This window comes from Nymphaea colorata, chromosome 7 (genome assembly GCF_008831285.2).
Source record: "Nymphaea colorata isolate Beijing-Zhang1983 chromosome 7, ASM883128v2, whole genome shotgun sequence".
Lineage (NCBI taxonomy): Eukaryota > Viridiplantae > Streptophyta > Magnoliopsida > Nymphaeales > Nymphaeaceae > Nymphaea > Nymphaea colorata.
The window spans coordinates 4776146-4799988 of record NC_045144.1 but is presented as its reverse complement, the minus strand read 5'-3'; the positions used below and the strand labels follow the sequence as shown (position 1 = coordinate 4799988).

The window sequence follows — 23843 nt, the reverse complement described above, 5'->3', positions numbered from 1 at the left end:
AATCCATCCGATTCGTTGGCTACTAAAGGGGTGCCATGTGTAATATTACTTGTTTTTTTAATCAACCTGCAAATGTTGAAAAAGAAAAAAAAAAAAAAACGGAATCCCTTCACATCAAAACCCCGATACTTGCGAGTACATGTCTGCTTGGCGAACAGGCAAGCTCGAGGGATTCCATCTTCTGCTCGAGTAGGTTAGTAGTTAGTACTATAACCGGGGGCCTGAGCGACAACATTCTAAATCCATCCTCCATGCAAGCTCGAGGGGTTCCATTTTCTGCTCGTCCTTGTGCTAGTACAACAAGGGGTGGTATAAGAATATTCACCTGTTCTCCATCGACTATGCCTTTCAACCTCATCTGACTCACCCTTTGCGTAGTATTCCTAGAGAAAAACGACAATTACTTTTCTTTTGGTAATCACTAATGGCATTCAATTCAAATTGATTATTATTAACAAATTCTTTGAAAAGCAAGGTGCTTATGGAAATGATAGGCCAAAAGGGGACAACCCTACTTGCAGGCAGCCGCCTTTGTCCCTTTCTTCATGCTGCCTCCTTCTTAGTGTGGAGTCTAAGGCATTTCATTGTGTTAAGGAACTTGCAACTTTGAATTGCATGTCACGTCACAAGCAATATGGTGATTCAAAATTGATGAAGATGGTCACTCATGCTTGTACTATGTATGATTTGATCCGGTTTACCAGAGGACATAGAATGAAACTGTTGAGAGCTCTCTAGTGCTATTGTTGTATCTTCACTTTTGATTTGTTCATCATTCAATGAGAGTAATGCATGAGTCGGACCAATTTGCGAATCCAGCGAGCTCTCATTGTGGCAGTTAGCAACCTCTCATTCTTATTCAGTGCTCTCAGAAGCCTCCGTGGAGGGAAAAATGATTTTTTTTTTTTTTGATCCATAAGAAAGTGGATCGAATGAACACTCAACTTCATCATCACGACAGCCATGGATGTCAAGCTGGTTACATACACACCCCCGCTCATAATCATTAAAATGTCTTTGTTAAAGTGAAAAAGGAAGTCTTTTGAAAGGATAAAATGAGAATTATGAAAATATTAAAAAGTTTAAAATGTACATAACTTTTAATTTTTTTTTTTAAATGTCACTGCCTCTTCTTTTCTTTTTCTTTGTTGGTGTATATTTGTTGCGTGCATAAAGGTGTACACGCCACTCAATCTCGAGAGTGCTTATGGGACTTCTGCTTCGCCAACTGTGAAGTCCAATAGCGCTTCCGCTTCAAAGTACCACTTTTCCTATTTAACCCACGTACTTAAACCCAGGTCCAAGTCTGCATGCAAGACTCTTTTAGAGTGATACATCGAATTCCAGGGGTTTGGGGGTGTTACTCCACTTATGCGGCGACTACCTATGCCATGAAGGCAGGAGCGAAGCCAAGGTAAGGCCTGCTTGAGCCTTAGCCCCACTTTAAAAAAAAAAAAATTATATGTAAATTTTAGAAACTTTTACTTGTTCTATATAAAAATTTTGAAAAATGATATTTCTATTCAGTTCAAAATTTAGAAACTTTAATTCAACCCCTTTTCTAGCTCTACCCCTGCGTGGATGCGATTCGCGGTTGCCATCACTTTGGCGAGGGCTGTAGGTGATGACACGTCTATTCTACTTCTTATCTAAAGAGGGGCGCTGAGATAACAAAAATTAATAGAAGGATTGATGTTTCAACTAATGACGGTCTCGCTAATTTTTGTCATTACTTCTAAATTCTAATTACATCCCGCTTGGTCATGGATTTGGCCCTTGATGCTGTTGGATTTAACGAATGATTTTTTGGGCTTCTTCCTAACTCGTCTCTGATTTTATAAGGAAACTGCTCAGTCAATTTTTTGGTGATTGTGATTGGCCAACTCCACGCTAGATAAACAATGCCATGATACTTTTATTATATGTAGTTTCATTTAAAAAGTGCTATTTCAGATCATTCTTTGTGTTATGCTACTTTTTGAAGTATATTACTAATACCATCCTACTTAAGTCATTCTTCTTTTGCTATTTTTATGTCCATGACTAACGTTTTATTAAATTTAGCCTACGCCATGGGGATATATAGAATATTTTCGGATTGCATCAATGATGAGGCAAGCAGGCAAGATTTCGAGCACATTGACGAATATGAATGCGTATGAACTTTTTTTTTTCCTAATTTCTTTGGTGATGTCCAATCATTTTTCATGAAAAAGAAAATTGTTTCTTATGAACAACATAAATAAATTCATCACCTCCTCATGCAATACTTTCATTTTTGTTTTCTTGAGTGTGTGAGTAAAACCTGCAGCACATTGTTACCAGAACAAAGCCAATTGTGTCGCGAAACGAGTCGATTTGTTAGCCGATTCAAAAACATCGTATGTCGTCTTTTTAGTTATTTTTTAGTAGTTTAAAGAGCTTTGTTTTTATTGATTTTTATTTTCTCATTTATTCTTTGTAAAATATTTTTTTGATATTTGTTGTTTATTCATAACCGATTCAGCCAATTCAATTCTCAGCCCCCTTCAGAATTGCTATTTTGAAGAATAGCAGCATTTTGCCCCAAAGGATGTATCGGAAAATCGGCTTGGGTCAGTTAATTAGTAGGCGGCTGGTCCTTAGTTCAAGTAGCATGAATGTTCGCTTTGTTTAAGCTTGTTTACCAACTACTCATTTCACTTGATCTCTTTTTTTGGTCTTATCCGAGTTTAATCACAAAGTAACTCAAATTCGACTTGTTTATAAGCTCAAGTTTTCAGTTAAACTCGAAATGAGTTGAGCTCGTCGGTTGTGCAGCCTTACCTATCTTCTGTTTTTTTCTTCTTTTAAAAAAGCTTTCATTCCTTTTCTGTGGCCCTTCACCAAAAAAAAGTGAAATTCTCCACCAACGCAGAATATGCTTGGATTCGGCAAGTCTTTTTTGGTTCTGAAACAAACAAGTTGATGGGACTACTTAACTACCTTATTATTAGGCAGTCCTCAATCTGGCAGGAGAATTTCTTGTTGTTTTTTCCGGTACCCATGTCGGCCGGTGTAAAGCTTCCGAGGTGCTTACGTACTTTTCTGTATAATTAGTCACTGGTGTGATATTAAATATGACAATACATTTTATATGCTTATAAGCCCCCTCATATGCACACTCTTCGTCATCAAAACAGACACCTATAGCTTCAGCTTGCGAAAACAGTGACATGACTAGAAGTCCGACATGCAGCTGCTTTCATGGCAGCCTCAGACGCAGCCTGCCCGACCACCAGCCTATACAACAGCTGTAGTCAAGTGATAGGCCTGAGCGGCCGCAATTGGTAGCGTGCTTTCATCAGTATTCTGACAATCTTCGCCTCCCTGTTTGAGTGGTCCAGGTTACTGGTTGACTGAAATAGGTCGTAACCTGATCTCAGATAATACACACCAAGCTGCCATTTTCCTCTTGGGCCATGGTGAGCTGCAACAAGGAATGGCGTCTGAATTGCATTTAAGATAAGCGGATTCTTTCCAGATCTGGATGGTCAGTCTTCAGCTAACAGACAAAGCACTTGAGTTCAGAGAGATGACAGGTTTTACAATGAAATAAGTAAATTTTCATGAAGTTTTACAGTCTAGGCGTTTACTATTTATTACAGTCGACTATACTTCTAGAACCAAAATTGCACTGTTCATCTGATATTTTGTTCAATAAAACTTGTCTGTGTTTGACCTGTTAATGTGGGCGCCCCTTTGTAATGGACCTGAAACGAACTTCTTGAAGTTGGTGACGACGATTTCAGTCAAAATGATGTCAAAGATAATGATGACGATGACAATGATGATAGAGTTTGATAACGATGAAAGTGGCATTTATCGCTTCTACCTTTTGTTTCATAGTTGCAGTAAAAAACCAGTTTCATCTCTGTGCCCTTCAGAATCGAATTCTGCCTGTTAAGGAAAGTCTCGGCAATCTTCCCAACTGTGAAGATCACAACAAAACTGCACACAATCAAGCAGCTGTTGAGGATCTCAATTAAATATGTCAAGATGAAGAAGAAAAACTGATCAATACTCAACCTGCCAAAGATTGTGATTGTAAATGATAACTGTAAATCTGAAATCAAGGATCCAATGTACAATGACCCATCAGTAAAATAACAGATCCGATGGTTCTTATCTCTGCGTGAAAAACAGAACGAGTTGGAGAGTGCTCTTCATCATGGACGTAGACTCTTCCAAAGGAGTCTAACTACGTAAAATTATGTGCTGCTTATTTTTCTTCATCATGGACGCAGATTCCTCAAGTTTGCAGCTGCTTTCTAGCAAAATTTTCAGAAGGAAAGTTTTTAAATCGTTACTGATATGAACGGTTCAGATTTGGGTCGCTTTCGAATTTGACTTGAATCGGATTCTCTTCAATCATATTCTATTCTGCATTAAGATTTAGACCCATTTTGAAAACTGAATTCGGATCCAACTAAAATAAGATCTGATGTTCATCCGCGATCAGGTACAATGTTTATCAGAACCTAGTCAGGTATTTGGATTCTGCCACCCAAGTCAACTCAAGCCATGGAACAGGCCATGCAGAAGAAATCAGCGGCTACGCCAGCCAAGGACTAGCAAGAGTAGCCAGCACCAGCCAAGTCCACTCAGACCTGCTTCATATTCAAGAGTAATACTAATAAAAACATACAATGATTGCCAACATTTCTAAAACAATTCAGGAAATCAATAGACTCACTTAAACAGCCAACAAGTGAATCATTTTTTAGACTGATCCAACCCAACAGTGAACCTCATGCGCAGTCTTCCTTCCCTCAACTCGCCTCACGGCCAGTTTCAGTTCACATCTTAAAGGACTAGACACCAAAATACAAGTTAGTATGAGGCTGGGTCGCTGGGGTATATATGGCCATCAGATTTTCTCAAAATCTGTAACTTATTTACACTTTCGAGTGATCAAAAGCACGTCTACTATGAACCTTCAAATAATATGTTAAAACTTTCCATCATTATCACACTTTGGACGCCACACATTTTGAAGCAAATCTTGAACCAACGGTCTATACTCCAAATAACTGAATAATTCAATGTCTGTAGACGCTGTGCTAACAAATGACTCCCGTAGCCAACCCGATGAAATGATTTTAAGAATCTCCCAAACAAGTTCAAACTGTACTTCAAATGAACAAATTGATGAATCAAAAGAAAGAGCATTTGTTTGTCCCCACGCACTCTTACCAATAATCCTTGCAAGAGCACGATCCATCTTCACTAAAATGGTGAAATCGGCTCCTGTCTCTTACAATGATTTTCCTGCCAAACAACTTGGCGATTAGTTTGGTAGCAGCATGGCAATCACTGCACATCCTCAGATTCTTCACCACCCTCACCACAGAACCAGGGCTGGTGTTCATGATCCCAAAAGCAATTGCCACTTTCTCACTGTGATATCTAACAGAACTCTCCTTCTCCTCCTCATCAATATCATGCAAAACAGGGCCTGTATCTGATTCATGCCCAAGCAACCTCAATTTTTTAGAAACCTCATCCAGGAACTTGCTGATCCTCTCGAACTGTGGATGAGAAGAATCACCAACAACAAATTCATGAACCATATTGTTCAACTCTATAGAGCTACATCCTGGAGTTTTCTGGACACCTCTTTCTCTCATCATTTCACGGATCACTTCAACATCCGCCCATCGATTTGCCGATGCATAAAGATTTGACAATAGGACATAGTTTGCTCCATCGCTAGGATCTAAATCCATCATCTGCTTGATAATTTTCTCCTTCAACAGGTTGTTTCTGCTGCCGCGGCAAGCACGAAGCAAGCTGCCTAAAGTTACACCATTTGGAGTCATTGGCATTGTCTCCACAAACTCTTGTGCTCTGTCTAACAGTCCAGCGCGGCCGAGAAGATCAACTACACATCCATAGTGCTCTATCCTAGGTTCAATCCCATATTTTTTTGGCATTTGATAAAAAAAATGCAGACCTTCCTCAACTAAGCCCAAATGACTACACCCACTCAACAACCCAACAAAGGTAACATGGTCAGGCCTCATGTTCTCCTTCTCCATCCTCAAGAACACATCAATGGCTTCTTCCCCCAGACCATTCATGGCCAACCCTGATATAACTGCATTCCAACAAAAAATGTTCCTTCTACGGATGGAATGGAAAATTTGCATAGCAGCGCCAATACTGCCGCACTTCATGTACATGTCTATGAGTGCAGTTCCCAAAACTACATCAACCTTCAACCTTTCCTTTTCAATATAAGCATGGATCCATCTGCCAACATCCAAAGCGCCCAAATGAGCACACGCTGACAACAAACTAATCATGGTGACTTCAGTAGCTCTCACATTCTCTGCCTGCATCCTGTTGAAAACTGAAAGTGCCTTGCGGAACTCCCTACTCTGCACGCAGCCTGAAATCATGGTGTTCCACGAAATGGAGTTCTTCGTGTCCATCCGTTCAAACAGCTCCCAAGCAGAACCCAAGTCGCCGGATTTACAGTACCCCGAGATCATTGAGTTCCAAGTGGCGACATCCTTAAGGGTAGCCTGTTCGAACAAGCGGCGGGCTTCAACATCATCCTCGCACCTCCAGTAGCAATAGATTATGGTATTCCAGGACACGGTGTTCCTCTCAGGCATTTGATCAAACATTTTTCTCGCATCTTCGACACGACCGTGCCGCGAATACGCGGCAAGCATGGAGTTCCACGCAACGACATCTCTCTGAGGCATTTCTTCGAACACTGTCTCCGCCGACCGCAGCTCACCATTCTTTGCGTAAAAATCGAGCAACCCAGTTAGAAGGTACGCATCAAATCCAAAACCCATCTTCAGAATCCGGCAATGGACTCCCTCCCCGAAGCCAACGGCGAGAGACGCCACGCAGAGACGAAGAACCAGCAAAAAGGTTGATTTTTGCGGGCACGCACCCTGTTGCAGCATCTTCACGTAGCAAGAGAGGGCCTCCTGCTCCCAACCCGCCTCTGCAGTAGCCTTTATGGTCGAGTTCCAAAGATCGGAACATGGTGGTCCGTTCTCTCTCAGGAATGAAGCGCAGTAATCAACGCGTCCTGAATGAACGCAGAGAGCTAAGAAGCTCCTGATCACCGAGTGGTCGGTCTGGAGTCCGTTTGTGAGGATCTGGGAGTGGGTTTGCTGCAACTGCTTGAGCGTCAGAGGGCGGTAGCGGCGGTTGGGTGGATGGCGAAGCAAGAGATCAAGAAGGGAGCACCTAGAGAGCTGGCTATGCATAGAGTAGATAGCATCAATCTTTATGATTCACAGACGAAGGACATGGTCATGCTTTCTTTCTCGCAGGCGCAGACATGGCGGCCCTTGCGTGGTCTGGCCTACTTCCATGCAGTTCCCATTTCCCCCAACCATGGTGTCGGGATCGGGTTCTGATTCAACTCTGCTTCGCATTTAACTTCAAACCTTGTCTGGTTAATTTTAATGGATTTTCGTCTCTTCTTGGGTGAGAAGGGGTATTTATCCTACAATCAAACCAGAGGGCCGAATTCCGTCCATCCCCACAGCTTGCTTTGACGCTCTTGCATATTTTAATTTGTACATGACATAAAGTTGACGATCCGAAAATTCAAAATAAAAATAACCTGAAATCTCAATTCTGAAACCAATTTGACGTATGGAGATGAGAAATCTTTGAAATCCAAAAAACACGCTTTGAAATCAGAAATTCACTCTAAAAGAATCTGATCATTTGAATGTTGGATACTTGTTGAACTTTTGTACATTATCATTCTATAAAATCTTTCTCAGAATAAAGTATCAAAAATGATCTAAAAAAAATCACTACATCAATTTTCTATAATTCATTTGCCAAATTTTTGTTGTTTTGGAATACGTTTGACATTTTTTTATAGCAAGGAAACAAAAGTTTGCTGCTTTTCAAATTCATAATTCGTATCAAAGCGTTAGCCTTTTTTCATGAGTGTACTAACATTGCTAGGGTTTCAAGTTAAATCCGACTTCAAATGTGACATTTAGTTCGCCCAACTTGATTTTTGTTTTGGTTTTGACTCCAGACGAGATTATCCTTATAAATTCATAAGGCAACCAATTTCAGGTATGATCTACCGATCCTTATCTGCCTCCAAACCTAAGTAGATGTAAAACCCACACTATTTGAAACCCTACGCCCTAACTACTACTTTTTATCCAACTATAGCAGTCCCATGCCTATAAGATAGCAATTGGCATGTCCAGATCATTCAAGTCCGAAAGGAAAACCAGACCTCTTAATTTTTTGCTACAATGTATTTTAAACTACCATATATTTTAAACAAAATATAAACATTCTAGATTGTTTAGAAATACTTTGTCATAAAATAAAAGTTTTAATTCAAATTGTTTTTTTTTTAATATACATTTCTGTTACTAGTAAAATTTGGATGTCATAAAAGCCATTAATTTTTACCTATTACTGTACAAACATTATTAAACTAAAAAAAAAGTATTAAACTAAAAAAAAAAAGTTATAGTTAATATATATTTCCTGTGAAAACACTTTTAAGATCTTACCGTAAGATCGTAGAAAACAAGTGTTTTGACAATCGCTTTCAAGGGGTCTGGTTTTAGCCCCTGACCTAGCGGTCTGGTGTCTGATTCCTCCATCCATCCATCCATCCATCCATCCGTCTGGGCTCCTCACAGACCATCACAGAACGTCGGGCTGGATGGATCCAATGGATGGATAGTCCCTGACCAAATATGCAGGATCCAGGTTGCCTGTTCAATCCAACAACATATGAATAGTCCATTAGGTTTCCCAATCACCCAACATCCATATTGGCAACTTTTTCCCCAACCGGACCCAACTAAGCCCATTGCAGTAACAAGTCAGAACAAACAAAGCCTAGCTTAGACCCTTAAGCTAATGGGCACTAAGTTCATGAATTTGGCCATTGACCAGCCCAGCCCACTGGCCCATCAATTCCATGGCATGTACGGTCCATTAGTCCGATTACCACAGGTTGTTGTCGGACTAGTTAACAGAACGCAGAAAAATGGACACAGAATGATATAGATATCCATCTATAAATATTTACAAATAAAACCAGATTGGTCTTGCCAAAGTTAAATAGGCCTGTGCATATTTATGTAATATGTAGCTCTCGTGAAAATAACTATTAACACCAAGATATATTTGAGTCGATGAAGTCAAATAATCTCATAAAATTGAGCACACCCTTTCAGCCTGCCTGCGAAGGCTTTCTGTCTCGTTCCTTGCAGCTTCTAGACTTTCTCTAAGCCTGCGAATTTCCTCATCTGAGTGCTTCTGTGCTTCTCGTGCAAACTGTTCAGCCTGCTTTCTTGCCGACTCCTCCAGTGCAAGTCTTGCTTCAAGTCTTGAAGTAGTATCTCTCAGCTTCCCTTCCATCTGCTCGAAAAACGTTTTGGAGATTACCGCACAAAAGTAACTACTTAGAACATTTCCATGACAATTTCCTAAAACTAATGCCATGGCAATCGTCACTACAAATTAAAACACAGTTGAGCCCCACAAGCAATCTGTGGACCGGAATGGAAACCACTCAGGATAATATGCCAATTTTCTTAAAATAATGCAACGAAAATCATTGATAAAAATCAATTTCAATTGAGCCAAATGCAAAGTGTGGAAAGAAACATTTATACCAAGACAACCATCTTCACCGATTGTTGTCGTTTACTGTCATCAATTTACCATTAGGATGAGACGACGCAGAAATGATTTCTGCCCTTCATTTTCAGCGGACTTCTACAAAATTAAGTTCCTAATAAATTCATAGATTACACTATCAGTAACCTACTTCAACTTGGATCCCGAGAACTTGCAAATTTGCATAGATACCATATCCTTCAAAAATGTAACGCCCATGATGATAATACACATTACAGAGATAACATGGACACAGACAGCCAATCAGAGAATCAAGAAAACTTAATCATACAAGCTCCATCAATTGAGCAAGAATTCAACAAGCACATTTGCATCTTTGTTGGCATAATCTAGCAGGGATATGCAAAACCCTAGCCTTCGTATCCAAAAAATATAAAAGCAAAAAAGGAAGAGGAAAAAGTAAATCAAAAAAAAAAAAGAGGAGAAAACATACTATCTCAATCATCCTCTCTAGTTGTTCTTTATATGATCTTTCAATATCTTGCTTCAGCTGGAGCAGTTCTTCCTTCCGAGAGTCCGACGATGACTTGAATGTCTCCATGTGAGTTTGCAATACAGCTTCCCTTTCCTATGAAGCAAGCTATGTTCTTAGTGAATCATGTGTTATCCAACTATAAGAATATGATATCCATAGACATAATTCATAAGAACTGCAACCATGTTTACCTTAAGCCTGTGGAACATCTCATCAGTGTAGGGTTGACCACCATTTTCAACCACAACACCATCCACCAAAGAAAGCAACTTCTTCACTTGATAAGCTTTTTTCTTCTCATCCTTCGTTTTGTTATCGAAAACTACCATTCTATTATTGCATAAATGAATAAGATCCTGTAACACAAGCAAACGCAACCAAAAGAACAAAAATGGGAACATGGTTTCAGAATCTCAAATTCATTAAACAAAATGAAGTGATATTTTTTTCCATAAAAAATGAAAGTGTTCCAAATTCCAATTGTGGAACTTTCTTTGATCTATGAATGAAGAAATATTTAATGCCTAAATCCATAAACCTGTGTATGCACTATCTTTATGTTACAAAAGGCAATAATTCCTTAAAGACTACACAGATGAATATTGATTAGGAGGCAATAACAAAAGGCCACATAAACCTTATTCATCTATGTAAAGAAACTCTATTTTTTCCTTCAAAAAATTCTCGAAAAACAAGTCCTTCTGTTCTCCACAAGAATTACAAGTTACTTCAGAGTTTAGACTATTAGATTTAATGAGAGGCCTGGACCTGTCGTTGCAGAGTTCTAAATTTTTAATAAAAATCATGGTAGTAAAAGTAACCTTTAAGGCTTTAAGCACATATACGCAAAATCCACCTGGACATCCACAATGTATGAAGGTAGGTCTAATCCCTTGGGCCAATGCATGAGATGTTACCTTGATAGTAAAATGGAAAATTTGTGAAAAACAAGTAAATTGCAAAACTATTGTGCATTCAACCTCGTCACTGAGAGGTAAAGACACACAACTGCAGTGCAAATGTGCATGTTACATGCATACACACAAATGGTAAACTGCAGACTCCAATCTGACAAAGTAATTTCATCATGAACACAGGGACAAAGCTGAGTTCAACGATCAGGTAATTCCATTCTTGATAAGCATAAAAAGAATCGCTAAAGGATGGAATAATAGGAGTAACTGATAAGAAGTCTAACCTTTAAGCATTGGGGACACCCCTGTCCCAAGTATTCCTCTAAAGTCTCACCATCTTCCTCGAGTTCATCTCCTCCAGTAAGCACAACAATCATGTAATTGACAATTCTCTCTCCAAACAAATTTCTCAAACTTTGATATGCAACCATTTCTTCTATTGTGAACCGGTTCCTCAGTGAAACCACAACGAGGACTGCATGAATGCCATCTTTGGACAATGTAATGCACCTCACGATCTCTTTTACAACAAATTCAGGTGCCACCGATGAATCAAATAACCCTGTTGATGATCGCCAAAATTACATGCTAAGCTTTCACATAGTAAATGGTCAGAAGAATATCCCTATTCAAATAGCAAACAAACAACATAAATGCTGACTATACTAGAAGTCCGTCAAATTCTTTTTCTCTTATATGATAGCTTTACTTGCACAAGAAAAAGTTACTTAAGAAGGAATACTCTATAAGAACAGCATAGTCACACAAATATAGTGAAAAATATATCCTTTTTCTATACCTTTTTAACTTTTCTAAGGCAAGCTGGGAGATAGAATGCAAACACCTAAATGATAGCACGTTCAAGAAAATGCTGCAGTACTTAAGTAACACTTCAACATTAAAAATGCATGGAAAGTTAATAACTATAGGAGAGCAACAACTACTACTGATATTATAAATAACACAATTAACTGTACAAAGGAACTGTTGCATTTGAACATTGAAAACATACAAACGAAAAGCACAAATCCAAAAAAATGAATCCTTTCATCTGACAGACCTTGAATATTTTATGGGATTTTCACGACGCCATGTTTGCATGTCCATGACCGAAAATAAATAAGATTTACATATAAAATTAGGTACAGGGCCTCAGTGTTTTGTTTTCAATATAACACATGCTTATCCAAAGTCCATTTTACCATCTTATTTCTTCACTTTACCCTGTGTAGTTACAATATCACCAAACGTGTGGGTGACAGGGTGTGTGTGAGAGACATAGAGCATGTATATATAGATGTGTGTGTGTGAGAGAGAGAGAGAGAGAGGGAGGGAAGGGGAGGGAGAGAGAGAGAGAGAGAGAGAGAGAGAGAGAGAGAGCTCACCAGGTGTATCAATTACATTTACAATCTGTCCATTCTCTAGAACAGTTCTCTCCAATTGACAAGTTGTTGTCACTGAAGACAAACTCTTTCTGGATATAAATTTCTTTTCTCCAAGAATGCTGTTTCCAGTGGCACTCTTTCCATTTCCAGTTCGTCCAACTAGAACCAAAGTACTAGCTGAAACTGATGAGCTTTCAAATTCCGAACTTGTAAATTCCCAATCCTCTTCAATTGTGCTTCCACCCATGTTGCAACTGAATCGTGACACTGTCAGACGGAAAACAAGGCATCCAGTTCTTGTCAAACTGTTTAATGGAAATACTTTTACGGTAAATGTGAAAAAATATTTTATGAAAGAATGGCTTCATTAAAGACAACAAAGAGAACTAGAATGCCCATAAAAACAAGGTTTCAAAACCCAGTAACTTAGAAATTGACTAGGCATTGTGAAACTAGGTGACTCAGCCTGGTTTTTGACTTCATTTTTCACATAAAATATGTTAACATATGTATAAAATAGAAATGTTGTTTTTGATGCATTATACCACTGGCATTTATTATATAAAATACTTATAATAATGTATATATAGATATACAATAAAAAAATTTGAGAATATATTTATTATAATTGTAGTACTAGCACATGTATATACATCTTTTGTATGTGCATACCTGTGAGTTGGTGTGTGCCAGTGAATACATATATATGTGTGTGTCTGCGTGTGTGTGTGTGTGTGTGTGTGTGTGTGTGTGAAGTTATGAACAAGTCGCCATTTTTTACTGTACAAACAAGTCACAACTAGTTTTTACATATAACTTTCACTAAATCAACTCATAATGCATTATAAATCCATATAAAACGACATTTCTTAAGTGTGTAACAAAGCTTTTTATCAAATTTAATAATCAACGTTCCCAATTTTTGACCTTATAAGGCCATCTTGTATGTCTAAAAAAGAATATATGATTTTTATGTTGATTTTCATAATTTTAGACATAAAGAATGCATTTACGTGATTAGTTTTCCAAAAGGAATATAAGAATACGTAACTGGACAGAGCGGTCGACCAGTCATCCTAATTTTAGACATAAATAACGTATTTACCTAACAAGTTTTTCAAAAAGAAGATAAGAACATGTAACTGGACAGAACAGTCGACCGGTCATACGCATCTCTCTCTCTCTCGCTATACACACACACACCATGTTCTTCATTCTTGAACAACAAAAGGAGAAAAGGAAACAAAAAAAGATTTCCTAAAACAAAAGGACGTACCAAGAAGTGCCATGTTGACGACTGCACACAACCAAAATACTCGATTTAATGTCCTATTTAGTGCCAAAGATACTTCTATATTTTATGTTGGAAAAAATTCAAGTGCAATGAAATGAACAGAACACTAAATACACCAAAAAACTTGCTCCCATATGCTAATTCATACAAAAACCAGAGATTAATACAAGAAGCCCATGGGAGAAAAAGAAAAGCAAAAAAGGCAAGGGAAGCGCTTAAATTCGCAACAGGATGTGTGAAAAAAGGACGGAAAGACATCAGAACCCGTTCACAAAAGGGAAAAGGACAGTGAAGAAATCGATTTTCAATTCCATCCAATCCAGCAAACCCTAACACTAATTGCAATTCACACATGCTGCTAACCCATCGAAAGGCAAAAACTCAGTTAAAAAAACAAAACAAACTAAACAGCAAAACCTTCAAACAAACCCCAAAACGGAAGAAGATGGGTCATCTATAAGACATAAAGAAAGAGCAATAAGAAAGGATCAACAATAAGAAAAAGCACATACTTGAAAAGGTTACAATCTTCAGATCAAATCGCCATAAAACAATCGCAATAAGCAATCCGACGTGAGAATCCAGCAAATAAAGGTACAAAAGGAACGCTTACCTAGAGCTGAAGGAACCAGAGAGGGGAGTTGGCTTTGGAGCGAAGACTAGATGCGAGTCATGGAAACACCCAAGAGCAAATCTTCCGCGAACCCGTACGGTTGGCTTTTTACGCGAAGGGTAATACTCTGTGCTCGCGATAATCGTCTCCGAAGAAATGTGATGGGTGTTTTTGTCATTTTCCAGTCTTGAGCCGCTCGGATTTAGCCCAAGTTATTACTAAAATTCGAATCCAGTCGACGATCCAAATCCAGATTTCAAAGCTTGGAACCAAACGTGCAAAAGGGCTTGACTAGTAGTTCAAGGGCCGGACTCGGGTCTCATAGTGTGTCTGGACCGACCTGTCAAGTTCCCAAAGCTCCATTACCTTTACCCATGTTTCCGAGATTCAGGGCTGAATCCGTGTGCCGTTAACTAGAGTGTTATGCATCTATCATTTGCAAATCAAAAAAGTAACAGTAATCGAAATCAAACTAACTAACGGCAGAACTTTTACTAAGCCATCAATTTGATCATGTATGTTACACACTTCAAGACTTTCGAGTGTCAAATGGAGTTCGTGTTAACTAGAGTGTGTTGTGCATCTACAATTTACAATTGAAAAAAAGTAGTAGTAACAAGAATCAAACTAACGGCAAAATTTTTACTAAGCCATTGATTTGATCAGGTATGTTACACCCCCACCCCTTAAGACTCTCTAATGTCAACTGGAGTTCCCGTTAACTAGAGTGTTGTGCACAGTTCAAAAAAGTAATAGTAATCAGAATCAAGCTAACGACAGAACTTTTAAGCACAGGTATGTCACACTCCGAGTTCAGTTCAAAAACCTAATGAGTATGGAAAGATGAGCGAAATGAGAGGTTAAATTCTTTCACGTCAGGTTCATCATCTAAAAAGTAAGACTCAAGGTGATTTAAGATTAGTGCATTGTGTGGATTTTTTGCCGTCGGACTGCAGATTTAGGAGTTTGGCATCTAAGTGTAAAATCTAAAATCCACCATATGAAATCTATTGTTTGTTTAAACAATGAATTTCACAGCAGAGCAAAACCCAAATAGCTTCATATTTGAAGTTAGAAATTATTGGACATGGCTTTAAAATAAAAAAAAAATAGAAAACTCATAACTAACAAAAAAAAAAACAAAGTTATATCGTATGTGTAAAGAATTTGTTCATTCGTTTACTAAAAAAATGATAAAAGATCAGTTGTATTATGATGTTTTGCTAAGTTTAAGAAAATAATCTAGGTTGTGTTTGATAAGCTTTGGACCTTAGATCTCATGTTGTATTAAAAAGTGTGTTAGGAGAACCTAACTCCAGATTGGATTTTACATTTTAAAAACCATGGATTTAAGTTGGGATTGGGGGAGGGGGTGTGACTTTAAATCTATCAGATCTTAGTGATGTCAGTCAGCAGAATTGGGATCTACGATGAAATAAATGCAACCGCTACGAGGTACCCCCCTTTTGTAGTGGGGAACCAAGGTAAAACATATTAACACATACGTGACCCTAGATTGTATTCAGATACGAGCTGGTAAGTATATTTTAAAAAAACATTTATGAAACTTAAAAGGATCTTCTAGGAGGTTGGCATAACAGACAGGACAGGACAAGGATCGGTGGGCGGCCGTCAATTAGAACCAAACACATGTAGTAAAGTTTTCTGAATAAATTAATGAGACAGATTTCATTACTCTACTTTACTTATACAGCTAGAGACATCAAATTTGAGCCGTTCGATCTAAAATCAGTCTGCCCAGATTTACAAAAAATGATACAGTTTAGTCTCATACATGCGAACGACTTATAGGACTTGGGTTGGAAACCATCGTTTCCAAAATTATCATTGCCATATTTGCTAAGCATCAGCCTTAGGGAACCAATCACTTGTGTTTGTATCATTTGTGGAAGATTTAGTAGAAAATTCGTGGGGGCTGTTCCCTCTAAAACCTGGTTTTGAAAGCAAAACCAAGTTTTGGTGGTGTTTAGATGACATAAAAACTGAGATTCTTGCAAACCTAGCTTTCACAAAACTGAATTTTGATATGGTGATAAACAACTTGGACCCCTTAGATTTTTCATCCAAAACTCAGTTTTGATAAGATAAGATGACATATGTAAGGTTGTCCAATTATTTAAGACTTTTGATGAAATTTATATTTGAGAATGCTCATAATGCTATAACATAATTGTATGAACTTGTTTTTTTTAATAAGTATTCTCAACTTGTCATCCCTGAACCGGTGAGTTTATCTCCGTGCCACGCCAAAATTTCAGTTCTGATCTGTTTCCAATGACATGTTATCTAAGCGAAGCATTTCTTATTGAGATTTATGAACGACCGATGAAGAAAACTCCTTGAATGCACTCGATTCTGCAATAAACTTTTCGAGATCAATAGCACCTGGCTACTTGATCCATACATAACCTGCCATGGCTAACACAACTCAGAAAACATTTTCGGTAACAATTTTTTTTTTTTCTTTTTAAACTTTTAAAGTAGAACCAGTACACGTACAGTAGAGGGAGGCACGGTGACCTTCCCTCACAACACACTTTTATTTCCTCAAAACAGGAGAAGACAGAGTACGTCGTTCATGGCGATCCATGAGAAACAAACTGACTACAGGCAGTCCACAACGATACGGATCGATACATGTAAACCACAACATTCGGACCCTTTAACATAAGCAAGCAGAGGGGGCTTTCCATATCCAGTAGGAATGTCCCCCGTCCTTCCGGCTTCAGATCAGCCTGAGATCTCGATGGACCTAACCTCCGGCTTCTTTTCCTCCATCTTGGGCACCGTCACCGTGAGCACGCCGTTCTCCATGGAAGCCTTCACCTCCTCCACTTTGGCATTCTCCGGCAGGCGGAACCGCCGGAGAAACTTGCCGCTGCTCCTCTCGACGCGGTGCCACTTCTCGCCCTTCTCCTCAGTCTCCCTGCTCCTCTCCCCGCTTATCTTCAGCACCCTCCCTTCCTCCAGCTCCACCTTCACCTCCTCCCTCTTGAGGCCCGGGAGGTCGGCCTTGAACACGTGGGCCTGAGGCGTCTCCTTCCAGTCGACCTGAGCATTGGCAAAGGCGCTGACCTCGCGGCCGGCTCCTGAGGGAGCGCCAAGATCAAAAGGGTCCCATACGTCGAGGGAGAACGGGTCGAAGATGTTGCTTCTTCGGCCAAAGAAATTGGGAATGATCGACATTGGCGTTGTTGGTAATCTTTGAAGAAGTTGCTTGACGCTTTCTTTCTCTGGAATTGCTCGGCTCTTCATCGATGGTGGGAGGCGTATTTATAGGAGGAAGAGAAGCCGTGGAGGTTGCGGTGATGACTCGTCGGCTCTAGATCTCTTGGCATCTTACTCTTGTCGATTTCTCGCTTTCTCTACATCCTTCTCGTCGTCCTTTGCATTGAGGTAGCGGCTGCGACTGCATGCTATATGCTCTAGAAGCAAGGCCATAATATAATAATGGAATGGAAGACGCTGGAGTCCTCCCACCTTTCCAGTCGCTTCTCAAACTGTCTGTTGTTGTGTATCACCAAACTCCGAAAGACTTTTTGTCTCCACCCTCCACAAAGTTAGGGGTATTTTTTGTCATTTTTAAAAAAGTAATACAAAAATCAATTCTTTTGTTGTGAATCTTTTTTATTGTTTATTAAAAAAGAAACTGTTTTCGTCCTATAAGATAATGAATATTTCCATTGTTTTGCAAGAGGGAAGCCTTTCTCTCTCCAAGTTTGCTTCCAAACTGGTGATGAGGCCATTTCGAATCTTCAACGTACATAATGTGAAGGGTATTTTAGCCATTTGGATCTTCAACATACATAATGAGAAGGGTATTTTGATCATTTCAAAGTAAAACGGAACTTTTTTGTTAAACTTTTTTTCGTTTGTTGTCCTCCTCCTCTACAAAATTGAAGGGCATTTTAGTCATTTCATTTCTTGAGTATAATATGGCATGCATTCAGTTTACAAATCCGAAAAAGAAATGTTGGGCTTTGAATATGTGGATCTCAAATCTTGCAAATTCACTCGGCATTTGACAATGAGAACATTAACACATTATTGAAGGAGTTTGTCCAAAAATTAAGGAATATTCATGAAATTCTATGTTTTGTGTTTAGTCGGATCCCACCGAGCTCGACTTATGTAAGTAGAAGTCTAATGATATTTGCTGTTAATTCAGTTATGTTACCAACTAATTAACTATACAAATATCAATTTATTCATTTATTTATTTATATAAAATCTGCCGTGTAAGTAAGACTTAAAAATTTATTACTAAAAAAAGTTACTATAAGTGCACAAGTGATTATTTATTACTATAATAATGGTTTCTGTGATGTTTTCATGTAAATTGAATGGAAAAATCTTGACCTCTATACCACTTAAGCGGCAGTTTGAAGAATTCAGCTTATATATATATATATATATATATATATATAGAGAGAGAGAGAGAGAGAGAGAGAGAGAAATTGGTTTTTCGAGAAATCATTTATAGAATCGAACCTGTCCAACTAAACAAATTGCCGACAGAAATTGAGTTCATGACTAACGAGCCAATTAGGTTCGTTCACTTCACTTCATATTTCAACCCTCCATCAAAGATGATCTGATCAGACCGAGAACTCGGGCGTGAAAGTCGCCGTCCGACCGCTGAGCACCCTCTGTGCCTTTCGAAGCTTGCCGTTGGCCTTGGCTTTTGCCTTTCTCGAAAGCTCTTCCGCCTTCTTCCGCTCTCCCATCGGTGCAGACTCCACTGAAGCTCTCCTCACCACCGGAGCCGCTTGCGCAAATGTCGCCAGAAACATCTCTCCCAGTCTCTGGATTTCTTCAAACTTCTCCCTGCCTTTCTTTTCCACCATGGTTCTAGCCATGTTCGCTGCCAATGGATTTTGCCGTGGTCCCGCCTCTACGACGCGCTTCCTCGCTGCCCGAAGCTGCGCTGCTGCTTCACTCGCTAGGAGCTTCCGGGCCACTTCTTTCCCTTTTGATTTTGCTTCTGCTAGGATCTCTTCGACGCTCTTCCTTCCAGCCAGCTTCTCTGGTTGAAGTTTTGCTTGGAGAATAGATGTGTTATCTCTTTCTCTTCCCTTCTTCTCCGGAAGGATGGGGAGAGGCTAGCCAAGCAACAATGGTACTTGAGCAGATTGATCAGTATATATATATATAGAAAGAATAATGGGAAGCAAGGAAATGAAAACATGATTCTGTAACATGCACTAAGAAGAGAAGTCCGACATCTAAAAAATAACTTTTTCTCTCTGCAAATCTGGAAAAGGATTATTACATTATAGAGAAAAGTGTACCGTAAGTACATTAAGGAGTATACAAGAAAATAGAAATCAAATGATTTCGTCTTGAAAAAATTTCAGGCTGAGCAATAAATTAAATCCATGTGACCTTTGAGAAGCGTCAGAACAACATCAAATTGCCGATTAAGATTTTGATGGCAATACGTTGTGTTCTCAGTCTATAAGTGGCATCTGGCAAACATAATGCGGTCAATTATATATATTTATGATGTACATATCTCATAATTTAGTAGGACAGAAATTAGAAAAAACGTACATATCTCACGTTTAAGAAGGGGAAAAAAATTGATGTATGGGTTTATGGAAGAGACAAATTTCTCCAACAAAGTACACCTCAAAAACTTACTTTTTTCCATCAAGCACACTCTCAATGATCTGTTTTTACCAGAGACAGACAGTATGCATCGTTCGGGAAAAATGGCTTACTCTTTCCAATATGGCTTTCTCTGTTTCAGTCTTGCGTGGTGTTTCAAGGTTTCGATTCAGCTGGGTCGGTCCTTCTCTGCTCAGCTCTTCATTCTGACGTTCCTTTGACGCAGGCAACATGTTTTTCTGCATTTGTCAAAGGAGCACCAGATGTGCATGTCCATTTAAACCATGGTCCCAAATTTCAAATATATTAAAAACAATTTTTTGAAAAATTGAAAAACCATGAAAAGAATGCAGAAAAGAGTGGCGTAGTTTCATTTTTATGTATCAAAACGTCGTGTTTTTATTTCCATTAGCTCCATTTTCTGTAGTTTCAAACTTGAAAAACAAAAAGGTGGCATCATAAAATGATCTAAACTAGGCAAATATAGATTCACCAGTGGAGAATATTTTGCAGTTAAACACCTTATTCTATATCTGTCAATCTCGCATACCTTCACCGTGTGGCACATTTGATTGGTGTATGTTAGGTCCCCATTTTCAATTAGAACTTCGTTTACCAGAAACATCAACTCTTTCACTTGGGAATCTCTCTTCATTTCATCCTCAGTTGTGTTGTCGAAGAGCACCACTCTTTTATTGCAGGAATCGATCAAGTCCTGTAAGAATGTAATAACGAAGGCCACAGAAACTTTTTGCATGGAACGTACAGAAGAAGAACTCGACATTAGAGAGTGAACGTGAAGTAGCTTAACCTTCAAAGATTGGGGGCATCCCTCTTCCAAGTAGTCTTCTAGAGTCTCATCATCCTCTAGTTCATCGCCTCCAGTAAATGCAATGATCGTGTATTCGGCGAAATTCTGCCCAAACAAGTTGGTCAAGTTCTGATAAGCACCAAGCTCCTCTGCTGTGAATCGACTTCTCAGAGACACCACAAGAACGATGGCATGAATACCATCTTTGAACAACGCGGTGGAGTTGGCAACATTGTCTGCAACAAACTCAAGCGACGCAGAGGAATTGAACAGCCCTGCCAATTACCACAACACTGATTAGTTGAACCTTTAAGTTTTAGCCTTAAGGCTGTGGAGTCACCAAATACATGAAACTTGAGAATGGTATGCCATATAAACTGGTTATCTCCAGACTCCAAAGTCTCCATTATCACAAATATCTTCGTTCAAAGGGACAAGTTGCTCAGTTAATACCCAAGAAAACTGAACATCGATATTTGTGACATGAATGAAACAGATGTGTGTGTGTGTGTGTGTGAGAGAGAGAGAGAGAGAGAGAAAGCAATGCCATGGGCCTTAGCTAAAGATTATTGGAAACCAAGGCAACCAGTTTCAAATCAGCTCCGCTAGAGCATAGCCTTGTTTAGAGAGAGAGAGAAAGAGGGAGGGAGACCTGGTGTATCAATTATATTAATAAGAAGGCCGTCCTCTAAAACGGTGCTCCCCAATTGGCAGCTGGTGGTGACAGAGGAGAAGCTGCTCTTTGAGAGGAACTTGTTTCTTCCAAGGATGCTGTTGCCGATGGCACTTTTCCCATTTCCGGTCCTTCCCACCAGAACCAATGTCCTTTCCCCCTCGATCATGCCACCACCCATGTCTTCCTCTCCAATTTTTCTCCAAATCCTGGCATGTACGAAAAGCCAAAGCCAATTAAGAGACACACGAAAGAAAAGTGAATGTCTTTGTCCTTAAGTTCTCTCCATTTTTCTTGCTACTTGAGCTGGTCTATACTGGCTTCAATCGCACCAAGGTGCTCTAGATGTTCAAAGTTATGGAATCGAAAAGAAATCTGATCTGTAAATTAGATTTGATGAGCCAACTGTTCCTTAAACTCTTCTCTTTTTGCGGTTTTTCCCCTAATCTTGTAGTTTTTGCACATTTTGAACACATGCATATGGTTGACATCACTGAAAACAACTTCCAGTAAACAGAAGAACTAAATCAAACTCTACACAATCTTGACAATTTGTTAAAACAGCTTAAACTGTTTCTTCTCTCTCTCAAGTCGTTTCATGTTCGAGGATAAGCATTTAATGAGATAGACAGATGAAACTGATCATTGACATTCACCCTATCTCTCGACAAAACCATACAAACGAAACGATGTTTAAACAGCAATGCGAAAGCATAAAATGCTGAAAGCGAAAAAGCAAAAAAGGTTCAACAACATGCTTACCTTTATGAACAAATAAAGAACAAGATTTAACTGCAAGCAAGATGACAAAAATGGAAAGAACCAACTAAACCTAAGACGTAAATGGTTCCAAATTACGCTTACACTTATGAACAGAAAGAAAATTGGCCGTCTAAATGATGACCAAAGTGTTGTTAGGGCTAAAATATTTCAAACTCTGGAGAGAGAAAAACGAAAAAAAGAAAAAATGAAAGCAGACAATGAGAAAGGCTACCTCCCTTCAGTAGGAACCGATGATCAACCATAAAGCTACCTTTATCATTTCTCTCCTCTTTCCTTAACAACCCAAGAGATTTTTCGTCTTCCCCATATAATCGGTTTACAATCTCTCAATTTTGGGGATTTTTCGATAACACTTTGAACTGGTTCCACCCGCAAGTGAGTGGATATTTTGTTGAATCCGTTCAACAATACTGACGGTTTTCAGCTCCATGCTTAAAGATGTAAACGGTTAGGATTTGGATAATCTATAACAAAAAAAAAAAAAATTGGTTTGCTTCAACATGGTAACAACCAAAAATAAAATCTCAAAATCATATTTTAGGTGTTTAGATTTCTATACTTTAAGCTGTTTGATGAATTAGATATTGATCGCAATTTCATATCTTATGTCTTTATTTCCGGCGTTCTCTAAGGCCTGTTCAGTTCCCTGCGCAGAAGTTCCGGATTTTCGGCGAACCAAAAGTTCCCTCGTATGCTAGAAGGCCCAAACTCTAAAAGGCCTTCTAGCATACGAGGGTGTTTGACTGCCCCTTATCTAAAATGTTCGAGATTTGAAATCCATATATTTACTATCGGACCCTTTCCCTTTTGATTATTTGAACAAGACACTTTTTTTTTATAATGATTTCAAGTATGGATTTTAGGTGTAACATAAAAACCTTAGTTTAATAAACCATAAATTTTTCCGTAGATCTTTTGATGCATCAACAAAAACATGCCACATTAGATCCACATCATATTTATGGATCTTAAAACTGGCGTACTCAAACACCCTTAAAAGAGAAATGTCCTTACTCATACATGAGTAGGAGTTAGACTAATACTAGTCTTGAGAGGCAACGTGACTTCAATATTTTGACCATAGTGTCATTGATGAATGCATATTCTTCTCGGGGCAGGGCGATTTGGAACAGGGAGAGGGCACAAGCTACCCCGCATTTTTAAAAAATTTATGATTTTTTCGTGTAAAATACTCGTCTCCTTCAAATTTGTGGGAGATATGGACTGCTCCCCACAATATCCTCGGAAAAGAAAAAATTCTGGCCGTGCAACTTTTCTCTCAGCGGACCAAAGATTACTGTGTTAGATAGTCCAATGTATGTTAAAAGATTAGACGCTTTGTCTCTGATAAATTTTACTTTACTAAGATATCTCGTCCATGTTTTCCATTTCAAAGTTTGAACTCTTTCATGGTCTTAGTTATCAATTGGTTATCATTTATTGTATGTCATCTTAAATCTGACACTGCATTGAAAGCGTCAGCACAACCATGACAAATGATAGGTACATGTTCAATTTCAATATATCCGTAGGAAAAGTTAAATACATTGACAAGGAGATTGTTTTAAATTATACGATAA

General features: G+C 38.8%; 4 protein-coding genes across 7 annotated transcripts; all 4 read right to left on the bottom strand.

The window, feature by feature from the left end:
• Window positions 1–4555: 4555 nt before the first annotated feature.
• LOC116257012 (pentatricopeptide repeat-containing protein At1g08070, chloroplastic-like) lies at window positions 4556–7506 on the bottom strand. The gene has a single exon (XM_031633598.2). The coding sequence runs from the start codon at window positions 7251–7253 to the stop codon at window positions 5211–5213; it is 2043 nt and encodes a 680-aa protein (XP_031489458.1). The 5' UTR covers window positions 7254–7506; the 3' UTR covers window positions 4556–5210.
• A 1523-nt stretch (window positions 7507–9029) lies between these two features.
• Window positions 9030–14509, bottom strand: LOC116257621 (immune-associated nucleotide-binding protein 9-like). 2 transcript variants are annotated; one of them, XM_031634566.2, is made up of 6 exons: window positions 14366–14509; window positions 12459–12725; window positions 11358–11635; window positions 10351–10515; window positions 10118–10252; window positions 9030–9402 (listed from the first exon to the last, which is right to left on the bottom strand). In XM_031634566.2, exons 2-6 carry the CDS (start codon window positions 12703–12705, stop codon window positions 9193–9195), a joined length of 1035 nt encoding a protein of 344 aa, XP_031490426.1. In that variant the 5' UTR covers window positions 12706–12725; window positions 14366–14509; the 3' UTR covers window positions 9030–9192. The 2 variants fall into 2 exon arrangements, with proteins under 2 accessions (XP_031490426.1, XP_031490425.1); XM_031634565.2 differs by having other exon boundaries at window positions 14265–14403.
• Window positions 14510–16834: 2325 nt separating this feature from the next.
• On the bottom strand, window positions 16835–17682 carry LOC116257622 (17.8 kDa class I heat shock protein-like). The gene has a single exon (XM_031634567.2). The coding sequence runs from the start codon at window positions 17639–17641 to the stop codon at window positions 17117–17119; it is 525 nt and encodes a 174-aa protein (XP_031490427.1). The 5' UTR covers window positions 17642–17682; the 3' UTR covers window positions 16835–17116.
• Window positions 17683–18907: 1225 nt separating this feature from the next.
• On the bottom strand, window positions 18908–22566 carry LOC116257975 (immune-associated nucleotide-binding protein 9-like). Of its 3 annotated transcripts, XM_031635018.1 has the most exons (6): window positions 22345–22415; window positions 21460–21689; window positions 20808–21082; window positions 20547–20711; window positions 20110–20235; window positions 18908–19488 (listed from the first exon to the last, which is right to left on the bottom strand). In XM_031635018.1, the coding sequence occupies exons 2-6, from the start codon at window positions 21659–21661 to the stop codon at window positions 18985–18987; spliced, it is 1272 nt and encodes a 423-aa protein (XP_031490878.1). In that variant the 5' UTR covers window positions 21662–21689; window positions 22345–22415; the 3' UTR covers window positions 18908–18984. The 3 variants fall into 3 exon arrangements, with proteins under 3 accessions (XP_031490878.1, XP_031490876.1, XP_031490875.1); XM_031635016.2 differs by lacking the exon at window positions 22345–22415 and adding an exon at window positions 22475–22566 and having other exon boundaries at window positions 20547–21082; XM_031635015.1 differs by having other exon boundaries at window positions 20547–21082.
• Between the last annotated feature and the right edge of the window lie 1277 nt (window positions 22567–23843).

Coding starts and splice junctions, on each gene's coding strand:
- LOC116257012 (XM_031633598.2), bottom strand. CDS start 7,253: ATGCATAGCCAGCTCTCTAGGTGCTCCCTTCTTGATCTCTTGCTTCGC.
- LOC116257621 (XM_031634565.2), bottom strand. Junction 10,516..11,357: donor GGTGTCCCCAATGCTTAAAG/GTTAGACTTCTT, acceptor CTTGTGTTACAG/GATCTTATTCATTTATGCAA. Junction 10,253..10,350: donor AGATGTTCCACAGGCTTAAG/GTAAACATGGTT, acceptor CTTGCTTCATAG/GAAAGGGAAGCTGTATTGCA.
- LOC116257622 (XM_031634567.2), bottom strand. CDS start 17,641: ATGAAGAGCCGAGCAATTCCAGAGAAAGAAAGCGTCAAGCAACTTCTT.
- LOC116257975 (XM_031635016.2), bottom strand. CDS start 21,661: ATGGGTGGTGGCATGATCGAGGGGGAAAGGACATTGGTTCTGGTGGGA. Junction 20,236..20,546: donor AAATGTGCCACACGGTGAAG/GTATGCGAGATT, acceptor TGACAAATGCAG/AAAAACATGTTGCCTGCGTC. Junction 19,489..20,109: donor AGAAAGCCATATTGGAAAGA/GTAAGCCATTTT, acceptor TTGCTTGGCTAG/CCTCTCCCCATCCTTCCGGA.